The sequence below is a fragment of the Lithobates pipiens genome, unplaced genomic scaffold, assembly GCF_037356315.1.
Source record: "Lithobates pipiens isolate NorthernLeopardFrog02 unplaced genomic scaffold, aLitPip1_a1.2 Scaffold_16, whole genome shotgun sequence".
Classification (NCBI taxonomy): domain Eukaryota; kingdom Metazoa; phylum Chordata; class Amphibia; order Anura; family Ranidae; genus Lithobates; species Lithobates pipiens.
In genome coordinates this window covers 547934439-547950950 of record NW_027507748.1, presented here as the reverse complement: position 1 = coordinate 547950950, position 16512 = coordinate 547934439, and the positions used below count along the sequence as shown (strand labels likewise).

The following is a 16512-nucleotide window of genomic DNA, read 5'->3' as shown; positions in this document are numbered from 1 at the left end:
CTCATCATAACACACAGGGCATTGCTTAAATGCACAGCATCAGCTATGCATAAGCTGATGATCAATCAGCACATGATGTCTTTCAGATGCGTTGGTGTGCGGCACGGCCACGCCCAGAGGGGCGGGACAGCACCACGCATGTCAGCGTCACCGGCAGGGGGAATTCTCAGCATAGGTCATAATCTACCGTAGCGGAGACACATCAAAAAGCCCCCCAAGTGCATATAAGCCAAGGTATAGATGGATCCTCCATCATCTGCTCAGACTGCATGGGGGGGCTTACCCATCGGGTGACAGCGAAAGGGACACAGGCCGGGAAGACACATGGAGAAGTAACAAGTAACATGTTTACAAATAATAAAATAAATGATAATAATAACATAATGAAAAAGGAACAAAAAAAAGGGAAGAATTCTTACAGATTCAACTTACACACCCCTGATGTAAATCCTGGAAGAAAGGATTTAAAGTTGAATGCCTCATTAAACCCAGGCGATTGAGTCACCTGTAAATTAAAGATCCATCTGAGTTCACACTGGAGGAGGGGCTTATTAAAGTCACCTTCTCTTGGGTGAAAATGCACCTATCCAGTGCTAGAAAGAGGACCCTTGGAAGAGACTCGGGGTGTACCGTGGCCATGTGACGACCAATTGGCACATCGGGGTCACGTTTCTGGATTGTGAGAATGTGTTGATAAATTATTTTCTAGAACTCGTTACTAGTCTTCCTGGCGTAATAATAGCCACATTCACATGTGAGCATGTATACTACGCCGGGAGTTTTACAATTGACGTAATGTTTGGGACGGAAACACCCCACAGCTCCTACATAAATACGATCCCGGGTTTCCCCACTCTGCTGGAGATGTCGGAAGGCTATTGGATCTCTTTTTCACATTTTCTGGGAATGTTCGGTCATCCAACCTTTTTGGTCCTCTGTCCATATATATTTGCATGAACTTTCCGACACCATCCTCCCTCTGACCCCAATCCACTTTCTGTTAGGCTTACCCTTTCCTGACCTGCCTGCCAATGTCCAGAAACTTTTAGGCTATATTCTACTGGCAGCGAGACGGGCCATACCAGTCAGATGTCTGTCGCAGTCTCCGCCAACGCTCCCACAGATATTACAAACTCTGGAGCAGATCCGTAGGATGGAGCACCTTACCGCTGTTATTCATGACACACTACCTAGGTTCTTCCGAGTTTGGGACTTATGGGACCATTCCCAGCTTAATCCGGGACTCCCTACAGCCCCCCCCCCCTAAAGATTACTTGATGTTTTTCCTTACCCCCCCCCGCCTGTATATGTCTCTCCCCGAGGATGCCTCAGTCTGGTATAGGCTCCTCCCGGAAATGAGCGTACCCCAGATCCAGTGGTTGGCTATGCTTTCCTTGCAGACACGGAGCTATCTGGCCTACCCACCCATTGGACCCTTTCCTACACCCCCCCTCTCCTCCTGACTCTTCCCCCCCCGTCCCCCCCCGTTATTGGATGCATTACTGCTTTAACTGTGCCTGTGACTTGATATTGCCTGACCTTTACATTTTTTTTTCCTTGTGTTTAATTTCTTTTTCTTGCTCTTTGGCCTTTGGTCTGTAACATTGTTGACACTGACAATTATTTGTTGTTGTACTTCCCTTTGTATATTCTCTCTGGAAAATTTTCAATAAAAATACAATAAAAAAAAGAAAATAATGGATAATGGCCAACAGCCCCTCTTACCAGACCCAGCGAAACTACAGCAGTGATCCCTTCGGCTGGATGATCGCTCACTCTGGGTTCCCCAGGGGTGACTCTGGTCAGTAGTGTAGCATGTCTGTACCCGGGTAGTGGCTCAGTCTCTCTCTCTCTCTCTGGTGCTGGGCAGCGTAGCGCTCTCTCTGGTGGTGCTGTGCAGCGTGGCTCTCTCTCTGATGTGCTGGACAGCGTGGCTCATCTCTCTGGTGGTGCTGGGCAGCGTGTCTCTCTCTCTGATGTGCTGGACAGCGTGGCTCTCTCTCTGATGTGCTGGGCAGCACACTCCTCGTTCTTTGTCCTGTAGCACTCTCTCCCTTAGCTTTTTTCCAGGCTGCAGTCTCTCAATCTCTCTCTTGATCGAGCTGTAGCCTCCTCCCTGCGGAAAATGGGGCCTCCAATCTTTAGGACTACATGTCCCATGATGCTCTCCTCTCCTAGTCTCCTTTAAGTGATTCTCAGGTGTGGCCTCCCCCCCCCCTGCCCCAGGTTCACATCCTCACAGATGCACACAGGCAGCCCCTGAGTTCAGTTTTTATCCACCATGCACCCCCCACATCCTCCTCTTCCTCTTACCAGCAGAGATAAGCAAGGCAAAGACCCCCATTAACTCCTCACCTCCTAATCTAACAACCAGGATACAAGAGTCTGATCAAGCTGGGGAAAAAAAAGAAGTAGTTAATCCTTATCTTGCAGCATTCGTTATGTCACGCTCCAGACCTCCACTTCTCTATCAATCCCCCGGACTTGGAATTGCCGGGAACCGCAGCACAGGGATTACTTCACCTGTGCCCGAAAATCATCAAATAGTCCCGTCGGAGTAATCCTTGTACTGCGGCCCCTGGCAATTATATGCCCTGGCGGATTGATATACACAAGGGGGACCGGGACTATAGTTTAATTGTCGGGAGCAGCTGTACAAGTTTTAGTGCTCTGCTGACTGATTTAACTAGTTCTGTTCCTTCCTCAGCCCCCAGCTGCTGCCCTAATAAGCACTAGCCACGTTCCTTCCCCCGACCCCCAGCTTTGGCAGTCTGATCTGAATGAATCATGTGTCCGGGATCCAGGGAGACTGAAAACCGGACACATGATTCAAAACCCGTACTGTCCGGGTGAATCCCGGACAGGTGGCAACCCTAGGTATAGAGGTGGGGCTGAAGACCAGGGGGGTACAGAGGTGAGACAGATGTGCAGGTGGTACAGTGTTGGGGAAGAAAAGCAGGGGGTGTAAAGCAGTGGGGCAGATGAAAAAGCAGGTTACATTGGTGGGGCAGATGGGTTCAGTGTTAAGACAGATGAGAAGGTGATTCAGTAGTGAGACAGAAGAGCATGGGTATATGGCGGTGGAACAGATGCGCAGGGAGGTAAAGTGGTGGGGCAAATGAGAAAAGGGGTACATTGATGGGGCAGATGAGCAGGTGGGTTACAGTGGTGGGACAGAAGAACAAGAGGGTACAGTGGGGGGGGGGGGCAGATATGCAGGAGGTACAGTGGTGGAAGGGATGAGAAGGGGATTTAGCAGTGGGACAGAAAAGCAGGGGTTACAGCAGTGGGGCAGAGGAGAAAGGATTTACATCGGTGGAACACATGAGCAGGGGGTTACAGTGGTGGGGCAGATGTGCAGGGGGGTACAGCAGTGGGGCAGATGAGCAAGGGGTTACAGTGGTGGGGCAGATGAGCAGGGGGGACAGTGATCTGAGGTGTGAAGGTGTAGGAATTGTGGCTGATCTGAGGCGTGAGAGTGCAGGATGTTAATTTCTCACTACTAAAGTAGTTTACAGCATTTACTTTATAAAAAATCCTTTTAGTGATTGAGAATGTGAAGTTGAAATTTTTTATAAAATCGGCACTCAATTTCTTTGAAAAAATTTTTCGGCACACTGTCCTCAAAACATTGCCTACCCCTGTACTAGAACATTCATTATTATTATTATTATTATTATTATTAATAATATACAGGATTTATATAGCACCAATAGTTTATGTAGCACTTTAGAAAATAAAAGGGAGACAATACAGTTATAAAACAATAACATACAAGGAGAGCTTACAATCTAAAAGCATTCCACTTTTTATTTAATTTGGGTAAATAAGATTTTTTTTCTTCTCTTTTTTACGAACAGTCTATTCTGGATTATTTGGCAACCGTCACACTAATACTCATACCCTGTCAGGAGAATATGAACAGGTGATGGTTCAATAACAGTGGCAGGTTTTATGGTGCTGCTGATTGTATAGAACACAGGACATTCCCAGGAACCTATTGGTTTAAATAGAGCATGCATTCTAGATCGACATCTACGCGTGCTGGGAAAGCCCACAAAACCGCATGCTTTCCCAACACACAGGGAAATGCACTGCACTTGAGTGGGGGTGCCACTAATTGTTCATGGCACCCCCCATGCATCTGCAAACACACATCCTAAACAGAATGGTGCTGCAGCAGAATGCGTTTTATGCAGCATGGTTTTTAGAAAAGAGCTGGGGACTTTTTTTCCGTGTTTTTCACATGTAGGGGAGTGCATTAAAATGAATGGGCTGTCCATGCAAACAATAGTGCCAACCAAGCCCATTCACACCACCCTGCGTTGAGCTGTGATGTGTAGCGGATAGACAGGACAATTTTCTTTGTGGGGCATGTGTTCAGTTCACACCACTGAAGTGGAAAAAAAATAGGATGTTCTTTATTACTATACTGTTTTTGGCGCACTACAACACTGTGTACGGCAGTGCATAAACAGGAGTGATATGTCAGTTTCTGACATTTCAAAAAGCTGCAAAATGAAAAAAAAGAAAAAGTTGAATAGTGTGATGCATTGTAATAAGCACATGACTCTGTTCCCTTCCCAGCGCACACCAGGGACCTATTCTGATATGAGGTCACATTGAAATTTTAGATAGCCAAGCTAAGCACAATATGAAGCATAAGCATAATATGAATACAGATTCTTATCTTTTATTATTGTTAGCACCTTTAAAAATGTAAAATGAGTTATATTAGAACAAATATAAACCCTATTAAGGTTTATAAGGTTTTATATTTCTTCTGAATGTGATACCATGTGTTTATCCTAAATCTTATCTGACTAATGTGCTTATATGCAATATCTTTTTTCAAAAGTCAAAACCATTGAAAAGGGACTGTATAGCCTAAACATTTTCTTTAATGGATATGCAGACAATTAAAAATGAAAGAAAATTGATGTAAAAAAACAACTGAAATTCAAACTCTTTAATGGAGGGGGGGGGGGGGGTCTGGTGGCGCCAATACAGATTCTCGCCAAGGGCGCTGGAGACCCTAGGTACGCCCTCTGATTCATCTTCACAAGAATGCACCGTTTATCTTTAGGAAACATCATTCTTTTCTGGGTGAACGCAGTTGTCTGTCTTTTCTTATATATTTCCAACCGGTTCACTCCAAGCTTAAGTTACTGTAAGTGTATACCACAAAGGGACAAATTTGCCTTTTTGTGTTTGCAGACAACATGGTGTGAGCTGGTAATTCCCTTTAAGTAAGCAAGTTATTAATTTATTTACATTATATGCCTTTCCATCACTAGAAACCTCCCCATGTGAAAAAGCCTGCTCAGGATGAAGGATGCACCACCATGTTATGGGAACTTGGAAAACCTGTTGGTAAGTAACACACTTCCAAACACATTATATAACAGGAGACTTGCTTTGGTTTATGTGAACTAAAAAAATGTACAATGTATTTTTTTGTGTTCATAGTTTATGACAAACCCTAGGTTAGTTTAGGACTAACCCTAGGTTCACATCTATGCGGTTGATGCGGGTTTCAAGCATGTTTCGCAGTGCGTTTTGAGACATGCATTTTTGATGCATTTTGTATTCGTTTCCACTTTAGCAAACTGTTTATAGCTAGTTGTTAAGAAGTGGAACTGGGAAGGCAGCCTCTTCCTTACCAACCGTTGAGCCATCAGCTGTCGGTGGGTTTACCCACCGACAGCTGAATGTAAAAACAAGAATTGCCGACAAGGAAAAAAAAAAAAAAAATCAGTAAAATATGGCGTGGGATCCCCCCATCCATACCAGGCCCTGTTGAGGGCACGTGGCATGGCATGGTTTAGGAGGAGAAAGGGGGGGGGGGGCACCCGCTTGACCTGCCAGGCTGCTTGCTAAGATAAGGCTCTGGTATGGATTTTTGGGAAAAATTTTGGCATGGGGTTCCCCTCAAAATCCAAAGCAGATCTGAAGGGCCTGTTTATTTATTTACTACAGGTATTTTTAATAAGTACTGACAACTTACACAGCATTTTACATATGTTGTACATTCACATCTTTCCCTGCCCTCAAGGAGCTTACAATCTAAGGTCCCTATCTCAAGAAACAAGAGTACCTGAAGGAAACCCACGCAAGCTTTGTTTACACCCAGGAAAAGTACACATTTTGGTAGATTGTATTTTACAGTGCCTTGAAAAAGTATTCACACCCCTTGAAATTTTATCACGTTACAACCAAAATTGTAAATGTATTTTATTGGTATTTTATGTGCTAGACAAACAGAAAGTGGCACATAATTGTGAAGTGGAAGGAAAATAATAAATGGTGTTCAATTTCAAATATGTGAAAAGTGTGGTGTGCATTTGTATTCAGCCCTCCTGAGTCAATACTTTGTAGAACCACTTTTCTCTGCAATTACAGCTGCAAGACTTTTTGGGGATGTCTCTACCAGCTCTGCACATCTAGAGAGGGACATTTTTGCCCATTCTTCTTTCCAAATTAGCTCAGCACAGTGCACATTAATTAGAATATTGTATAATCTTCAGATACTGTAATTAGCACAGCAACTTAGGTAATAGAGTAAGAATAAAGGGTAGAGTACATTATCCATCAACCATCTAATTACAAATCATTGCATTCTTTTTTCATGTAGATTTTACACAGTGTCTCAACTTTTTTGGAATTGCGGTTTTGGTAGGCGTAATAAGTTTAGAGTTTGGTGAGAATATAAAATTACAATATTTTAAAAACTTGGTTGATTTTGAATATTGTGGTGGATGTAGCTTCTATGGCCAGTTAAATAGATGTAATTGAATTAATATTCAAAAAAATATATTTATTGCACACAGTGTTATGCATTACTGCAATCTATAAAAACAGAATACCAAAATTACATTAAGCTCTGCCTACCAATCTTATTATCGTGACTGCAAAGCGCAATAAATTCATCACAGTCAGATATCAGATTATAAAACAGATCACATCTGATTGTCGTGGGTCTTTGCACATAGTTGTTGCATCTTGTATTTATTAAAAAAGCCTGTTAACCACTTCCGGACCGCCGCACACCGATATACGTCGGCTGTTTGAAGAGGGATATCTTTGTTATGGCAGCAGCTAGCTGCCATAACCCCGGTATCCTCTTCAGCAGGCGGTCCGGTTTCTGATCATAGTGGTCCTTGTGGCGGATTCGCCGCAAGATCACTTTTATCGGCGACGGTATGGTATGTGGTGTGGTATGGAGATAGCCCCCACCTGTCTCCAACCATTACAGGGTGGAAGCGGCGTCAAAACGTCACTTCCACCCAAAGCTCTTAAAGGGACATTTTTTTTTCAAATGACAAAATGTATTTATTTTTATTTTTTATTGGATTTTGGTGTATGAGATCTGAGGTCTTTTTGACCCCAGATCTCATATTTAAGAGGTCCTGTCATGCTTTTTTTCTATTACAAGGGATGTTTACAATCCTTGTAATAAGAATAAAAGTGACACTTTTTTTTTTTTTTTTAAGAATAGTATAAAAATAATAAAAAAAAAAGTAAAATAAATAAGAACTTTTTTTAAAATGCACCCTGCCCCACAAAGCTTGCGTACAGAAGCGAATGCATACATGAGTAGCGCCCGCATATTAAAACGGTATTCAAACCATACATGTGATGTATCGCCGCGATTGGTAGAGCAAGAGCAATAATTCTAGCCCTCGACCTCCTCTGTAACTCAAAACATGCAACCTGTATAATTTTTTAAACGTCGCCTATAGAGATTTTTAACGGTAAAAGTTTGTCGCCATTCCACGAGCAGCGCAATTTTGAAGCATGACATGTTGGGTGTCAATTTACTCAGTGTAACATTATCTTTGACAATATAAAAAAATTGGGATAACTTTACTGATGTCTTATTTTTTAATTTAAAAAAGTGTATTTTTTTAAAAGTGAGCTTGTAAGACCGCTGCGCAAATATGGGGCGACAGAAAGTATTGCAACGACTGCCACTGTATTCTCTAGGGTGTTTGAAAAAAAAATTATAATGTTTGGGGGTTATAAGTAATTTTCTAGCAAAAACAAAACAAAACAGTTTTTAACTTGTAAACAACAAATCTCAGAAAGAGGCTTGGTCCTTAACCAGTTGCCGACTGCCGAAAGCCTATATACGTCGGCACAATGGCAGTGGTAGGCAAATGGGCATACCTGTACGTCCCCTTTAAGAGCTGGGGATAGCAGGCACACACGTCAATTTTGTTTGGGTGCAACGTCGCACGACTGCGCAATTGTCAGTTAAAGCGACGTGGTGCAGAATCGCTAAAAGTGCTGTGGTCAGGAAGGGGGTAAAATATTTCGGGGCTGAATCGGTTAAGTGGTTAATATTAAAGCTGAAGTTTACATTAAAAAAAAAAAACCCTGTTTGTTACATCACTTACCTAGGCATTGTGCAAGTATCTGGATCCTGGAGAAAACTTCACTGCAGGGATGCTGGTAATCTTCATGTTTTTGAACTTCTGGTGCTGCAATAGTTAACGGCTTTAGGTCTTCAGGCAGAACAGCAGTAGTCAATGAAAGAACATTTCTCAATAAATTTTCTCACAATTTCTCATTATTCACTAAAAGTGAATGTAAAATAAAATTGCAAATTATGGGTTGTCACCTGAACAGGAATATAGGAAACATCTTCCAATGGAACACTAGTTCCAGTAACCCCGTTGAAAATTAGAGATTTCCTTCACTTTGTAGTGATGATTGAACAGTGCTCCATGCTTTAAACAGCTTGGATTCTTTTTTTATAACCTAACCCCGCTTTAAACTTCTTCAAAACTTTATCCCTGACCTGTCTGGTGTGTTATTTGGCCTTCATGATGCTGTTTGGCCACTAAGGTTCTCTAGCAAACCACTGAGGGCTTCACAGAACAGCTGTATTTATATTGAGATAAATTGCTCACAGGTGGACTCTGTTTACTAATTAAGTGACTTCTGAAGGCAATTGGTTCCACTAGATTTTAGTTAGGCATATCAGAATAAAGGGGGCTGAATACAAATGTTCGTCACACTTTTCAGATATTTATTTGTTTAAAAAAAATGAAAACCATTTTGTTATTTTCTTTCCACTTCACAATTATGTGCCACTTTGGTCGATAGCTGGTGTATCAGATCAATTTAAAAATGGAAAATTTATATCAAATACTTATCGTAATTTTCCTTTCCTAATGGACTCCATGGCAGCCTACGTATGGGTTAATCCCACCTCTCATACCTCATAGGACCCCACTCCCATAAATATTTGCTTCTGAACAGAGACTGTGTTCCGTAACTTAGCCTACTCCAGCAAATGGGAGGGAACTCCTGCTGCCATGGAGTCCATCAGGAAAGGAAAATTACGGTAAGTATTTGATATAAATTTTCAGTTTTCCTGACAGACTCCATGGCAGCCTACGTATGGGAAATAACTAGCCATACACACCCGGGTGGGAAATTGCTGGTTAACAGAAAAAAAGGTTTAATTGGCACCGTCAACAGATAAGACATGTAAACCAAAATTAACTGAAGATAAAGAAGCCGGCTCAACACAATAATGTGTCATAAAGGTATTAATTGATGACCATGAGGCCGCTTTACAGATCACTTCTGGAGAAACATGACGAGCAGCCGCCCATGATGTTGAAACGCTCCTGGTAGAATGAGCCGTCACCGCCTCTGGAGGAGCCAAACCCTTAGCTTTATAAGCCTCTTGAATAGCCTGAACAATCCAAGCTGCAATGGTTCTTGAAGAAGCACGCAATCCCTTATTCTTTCCATGAAAGTAAACAAAAAGATGGTCAGAAGTCCAAAAGCGAGCTGTGCTTTCTAAGTATTGTTTTAGAACTTCTCCAACATCTAAAGGATGAATGTTAGAATCTTCAGAAGTCTGAAAAGTAGGAAGAACAATCTCCTGGTTCTCATGAAATACTGATGTGACCTTAGGATTTGACCCTAACATGGGAACCAAGACCACACGATCCGGAAAGAACGTCAGAAAGGGTTCTTTGCAACCCAGAGAGCTGATCTCAGAGACCCTCTTGGCCGATGTTATGGCCACCAGGAAAGCAGCTTTGAGAGAAAGAGCCTTAATAGATGATTGAACCATATGCTCAAGCCTTTCCTCTGAAAAGAAATCCAGGACAAAAGGAAGATCCCACTTGGAGAATCTTGGTTTTCTCTGGGGTCTGAGTTTTATTGCTCCCTTGAAAAACTGTCTGATAAGACGGTGTTTGGCCCAGGAGACGCCAGTAAATGCCGAAATTGCCGAAATTTGAACTCGTAAGGAACTCACGGATAGTGATAGGTCTAGTCCTGTCTGTAGGAAACCCAAAATGTCTTGAATCTTCGGATCACTACAGGAACTGCCAGTGGAAGAAATATAGTCAGCAAACTTCGCCCAGATTCTTTGATAGACCTTATTAGTACCTGGCCTTCTAGTGTTCAGTAGAGTAGCGATAGCAGTACTTGGACACCCTAATGCTTCCAATTTTCCCCTTTCAAGAACCAGACCATCAGATGAAGATGGGACGGGCATGGGTGAAGAGATGTTCCCTGTAGCAGGAGATCTGCCCTGGAAGGGAGAGGAACTGGATCCCGAAAACTCAGCTGCATTAGGAGCGGAAACCACGGCCTGTTGGGCCAAAATGGAGCAACTGTCACCACCTTGACTTTCTCCCACCTGAGTCTTGAAAGGAATCACAGGATGACCGGAACTGGGGGAAAGGCATAAGCTGTGCAAAACCTCCATTGATCCGTCAGTGCATCCATACCGAAGGCCTGGGGACAACGACAACGACACAACGAAATTGCACGGGGAGGAAAACAGGTCCACTTCTGGCAAGATCCCCAGAGACAGAATCCATGTGAATACCTCGGGATAGAGAGACCACTCTTTGTCTAGGGAGAACCTTGAGAGGAAGTCCGCCTGGACATTCTGAATTCCGGGGAGGTAAACCGCCGTCAGTTCATCTGAGCCCAGGACATGATCGGGCTTACTTCCTTCAGCAGAGAGAGACTGCGGGTGCCCCCTTGTCTCTTGATATAAGATACTGCTGTCGTGTTGTCCAGCCTTAGGAGAACCGAGGTCCCTGAAATCAGGTGAGGAAAAGCTTGAAGAGCACGGAGAGCAGCACGAAGCTCTAGAACATTCAAAACTACGTCTCGGGCAGGAAATTCCCATACGCCTTGGGCTATTTCTGACAGACACAGGGCGCCCCAGCACCTGTTGCTGGCGTCCGTCGTTACCGTGATCCAAGAGACGGGAGCTATGGAATGGCAATTGAGGAGGTTCTTTCGTTGAAGCCACCAGAAGAGACTCTCCCGCATGTAGGGGGTTATCCTGACCAGATGGTCTCGAGACCCCTGGTCCCATTGTAGAAGAAAACCCATCTGAAAGGGACGCATCCTCCATTGTGCCCACTTTATCATGGGGGCTGTGGATACCATAGTGCCAATTATCTTGAGGCACTGCGAGGCTCTGAGAAGAGAAGAATGCAATGCAAGCTGAATCCTGCCTCGGATCACTGGAATTTTCTCCACCGGCAGGGAAATGGTACTTTTTACCGTGTTGAACTGGGCTCCGAGAAAAATCAGAGACTGAGTTGGATCCAAATGACTTTTTTCCCCGTTCAACAGCCAACCGAATTCCGTGAGTGTAGAGATGACTTGAGTTTGATGTATCAGCAGCTGATCTCTGTCTTGGGAAAGCAACAGTAGATCGTCTAGGTAATGGTGTAATCGTATACCTTTGATCCTGATTAGTGCTACTACAGCCAGTAAGAGCTTCGAAAACACTCGATGCGATGTTGTAAGCCTGAACGGGAGACATACAAATTGAACATGTAATTGGCCCACTGCGAACCGAAGGTACTTCTGAAACTCTTTTGCAATCGGAACATGGAAATAAGCATCCTTCAAGTCTATGGAAATCAACCAGTCGCCTGGTTGTATTGACTGACGTATTGTTAGTAATGTCTCCATCTTGAATTTTTCCTTCTTGATGAAGGAGTTCAGATGCGTTAACTCGATGACTGGTCTCCAAGAGCCATTCTTTTTGAGGACCATAAAAAGGGGGGAGTAGACCCCTTGAAATCTCTCCTTGGTTGGAACTGGAATTGCAGCACCTTGGGCCAACAGGGAGTCTGTTTAAGACAGGAGTACCTTTCTTTCTTCTTCCACGAGTGGTAGGATTGCAGGTTCAAACTGATAAATGGGCGGACTGTTGAGCACCCAGGAATGACCTGAGGAGACCGTCTTGACAGTCCAATAGTCTTGAATCGAGGCTGCCCAGACGTGCCGGAAATGGAGTAGCTGAGCCCCTACTTGCTCCGTCTGGACAGGCCCTATATCAAAAGGACTTAGAAGCCTCTTGTCCCCCTGATGCAGTTGACTTAGAGGATTTTTGGCCTGAAGACTGAGTTCTTCTCCAGTTCTTCCTAAATTCCCGACCAGGTCTGTAACGGCGAGCATCTCTAGCACGCTCCTGTTCTTGTCTAGGCTGAACTTTCCTCTGATTCAAGAGGCGACGATCCTGGGGTAAGAACCCTGATTTACCTCCAGTAGCACGGGTAATGGCAGAATCAAGCTTATCCCCGAAGAGGGAGGACCCTTCAAAGGGAATCTTACACCAATGCCTGCTTAGAGGCAGGATCTGCAACCCACGGACGAAGCCACGAAGCGCGCTTCGCAGTAACTGAGGAGAGCATGACACGTGCTACTAGGCGGATAATATCAAAGGATGCTTCTCCCAAAAAGACTGATGCTAACTTCAGTTCATGTACTGTGAATTCCGGATAAGTTCTCCCGAAACGCTTCCCAAAGCTGCACCAACATCATCCGTCCAAGACTCCATGGCTTTAGACAATGCTGCAAGAGCCAGAGCTGGCTTACAAGCCATGCCTGCAGTGATATAAATACGCTTTAGGTCGGTGTCAATCTTCCTCTCTAAACCATATTTGAACGAAATGGTATCTTCAAGAGGGAGTGTAACATGCCTGACCAGACGCATTAGTGCCGCATCAATAAGAGGGGCTGAATCCAGATATTTAATGTCTTCACTTTTAAACGGGTACATTTTGGCAATCTTGGAAATCAAGGAGTTCTTCCTCTCCACTTTTCCCCATTCATCTGAAATAATCTCTCCGAGCTCACCCAAGAAGGGGAAATTCGGGCGATCCTTCTTAAGGTGTTTAAAGTACTTCCTCTGTTTAGAGGGTGCTTCAACTGGCTCTTCCCATTTTAGAGCATCTTTGACTGCTCTGACCAGCTGCGGAACAAGAGAAAAATCGAAGCTTGCAGTCGATTCATCAATCTCACTGTCCGAAGACTCACTTGGAGAGACACTGTCTGGAGGGACCCGGAATTACAGGGTCTGCGTCTACATCGACTAGAGCTGTAACGGAAGGAGGATTAAACATCCGATCGGACTCTGCTTTGTTCAGAGACTCTTGAACCACCTTCCTGACCAATGCTTCCACTTGCTGGTCTCCGGCTCCTCTTTCCTTCATAGCTCTAGAATAACAAGACTCACAGAGAGATTTACCCTCTGGAACGTGAGTTTTACAACCCCAGCAGGCTTTCTCTGAGCGGCTGGAACGGTGGGTTGAATGACGACCAGATCCAGATCTTGACCTATCTTTATGGTGTCTGGAGGGTGATCTAGAGCGTCTAGAACTTGACGTAGAATGACGATGTTGTAACCTAGACTGGTCAGTATCTTTGCATGCCAACAAATGACGTTCAGACCTAGAAGGGCTAAATAGAGAAGAAAAAGACTACAGCAAGAAAAACAAAAGTAATTACCCAAAATAAAACCAGCAGAAGGAAATAATATTCCTACCTGCAGTGTAAGGGTTGGCCACTGGGCGGCGATGATACATTCATAATGAAAAAGTCTGTATGCTGGAGAGATTCGAAAACACCATAAGCATCCAACAGGAATCAAATAGTAGAGCTTACTGGGGAACAGAACATACCTCTAAGCAAGACACACAGCACAATAGGAAGCCGCCGTTCTCCCGCAGAGCAATCCCAACCATAGCTGTATCTGACAGCTATTTAAATGTTAGTGCCGATGGTGACGTCACCATGCCCCCCCAACGTCGGTCAGCGGAGTTCACACGCATGCGTGATCACCGCCGTCTTCCGAAAACTGCGCACGTTCGGACCAAGCCTCGATCCGAACGAGGCACGCGCATGCGCAGAACGAATGGAAGAGGCGGCGGACTGGAACGCAGATGCGCTCCAGCCGCCATACATACAAGGAAATGGAAAAAAGGAAATGACAAACAACACACAAAAACAGGCTGCCATAATGATAAATGATAAAACCAATACGATACCGCCACGGCACGATCCCAATCCATCCTGACTGGGGGTACTCCACCCACTGCATGAACGGGACATCAAAACAGAGGCCTCCTGCTAATAGCAAAGGATGTATGGCCAAATTGCCGCTTGCCTGCCAATGGCAGGTTAGTAAGCTCTTCATGGCATCGCATATATCACCCGTCTCCACCCGGCTAATAGCTGGGACTGCTGGAATCCATAACCACCATCAGGATCTTTGTGCAAACAGGACTGGACCGGAACTCTTCATAAGGTAAGCAAACACCTTGGTCCTAGGAGGAGGACAAAAAAGGAACACAGTCTCTGTTCAGAAGCAAAGATTTATGGGAGTGGGGACCTATGAGGTATGAGAGGCGGGATTAACCCATACGTAGGCTGCCATGGAGTCTGTCAGGAAATATGCATTCCTCTTTTAAACATATTTCAGAGTTCTTCTTGAAGGTCTTTTTAGAATTAATGGCTTACATATGTTTTTTTTTTTCTCTCAAGATTCTGAGTTTTGTGAGTCTTCTGGAGTGCAGACTATTTGTAAGCAAAGACACGACATTCAGATGGAAGAAATAGGAAGCAGTCATCACGGTCACTCAGGACACTCACACAGTGCATCCAGTGATGGCATTGCAGAGTTTGTATGGATGGTTCTTCTTGGAGATGGAATACATAATTTCACAGATGGCTTGGCAATAGGTGAGCTGATATGAACTCCGCAACTGCCTAAGCCCTCATTCACACTGCATTTTATCATGTGATTTGATAGTTCAAAATCCCATGGCAAGTCGCACCCTATTTTCAGCAATGGAACCATTCAAATCTTTGTGACTCAAGTCACAGTGACTTTGAAAAAGATTCCTGCTCTATGTTTCTGTGATTTTATTGTGACTTGCACTGACTTCTGTTAAATGAAGTTGCAAGCTGAAATCAATTTGGAGATTCAAACCGTTATATACGCTGCAAACATTAAAGCGAGAGCAATAATTCTAGCACTAGCCCTCCTCAGCAACGCTAAACACGTAACCTGTAAAAAATGTTAAAGCGTCGCCTATGGAGATTTTTAAGTACCGACGTTTGGCGTCATTCTACGAGTGTGCGCAATTTTAAAGTGTGACATGTTGGGTATCTATTTACTTGGCGTAACATCATTTTTCACAATATACCAAAAAATTCGGCTAACTTTAGTGACTTTTTTTATAGTCATGAAACAGTTTCTTTCTTTAAAAAAAAAAAATGCATTTGAAAAACTGCTGCGCAAATAATGTGTGACATAAAAAGTTGCAACGACCACCATTTTATTCCCTAGGGTGTCTGCTAAAAAAAAAATATATAATGTTTTGGGGTTCTAAGTATTTTTCTAGCAAAACAAAATGAGGATTTTTACATCCATGGGAGAGAAGTGTCAGAATTGGGCTGGGTGGCAAGTGGTTAATTACCATAAGTAAGTAATATACAAATAATTATTATATATTGTTTTTAAGGTAATTTACTATATTTTCAAAAACTGTACTCAAGCAGGTGGCCTAATGTACAAATTCCTAAAATAAAATATAACTGCGCTACCAGAAATTCAAAACACAATAAAACAATAACAATAATATAATTGCATAAAACATAAAAACCAAAAAATGTAGCGCTTAAAATAGAAAACACCTCGTGGAGAGAAGTGTTATTATAACACACAAAAAATATAAATGTAATAGATAGCGTAGCCAAGCTACACTAAATAAAGGCAAGTGCACTTAGTATAACTACACAAGTGTGAAAAAGTCTTTGTGACGCGTGACATGAAAAAACGAAAAAAGTTCAAATAATGGATGTACCAAGTGGCCTGGGACTATACCAAGACCCTACATAAGAAAAGACAATAGTCTCTATAATCCTAGATGATCACTTCACGGTAGAGAGTAGTCAGGATCTGTTGCAATGTCACACGTCAAAATACCCCAGAGGTGAAGACAGCAGCTGGATGTCACCCTTCATACAGATACCACGTTATAAACAGGAAAGGTAATGGATACGCTTACCCGAAGGTGTGGACCCACACACCTTGGTGGTGAGTCATTCAGACATCAAATTGCGATAGACAGCAATTCCTCCATCCAGGTGATGTAAACCTCAGCTATGCCAATACACCATCCAATCTCGGGGTATCCAATCCGGGACGTTTTTTCAGCTCCAAGG

At 43.5% G+C, this 16512-nt stretch overlaps 1 protein-coding gene across 5 annotated transcripts in view; it reads left to right on the top strand.

The window, feature by feature from the left end:
• Positions 1–16512, top strand: part of SLC39A5 (solute carrier family 39 member 5) — a 162241-nt gene that overhangs the window by 83810 nt on the left and 61919 nt on the right. For all 5 annotated transcript variants that reach the window (XM_077483387.1, XM_077483386.1, XM_077483384.1 and 2 more), the window contains exons 8-9: positions 5298–5373; positions 14827–15024. In XM_077483387.1, the coding sequence (XP_077339513.1) occupies positions 5298–5373; positions 14827–15024 (274 nt within the window). The remainder of the gene's footprint in view (positions 1–5297; positions 5374–14826; positions 15025–16512) is intronic.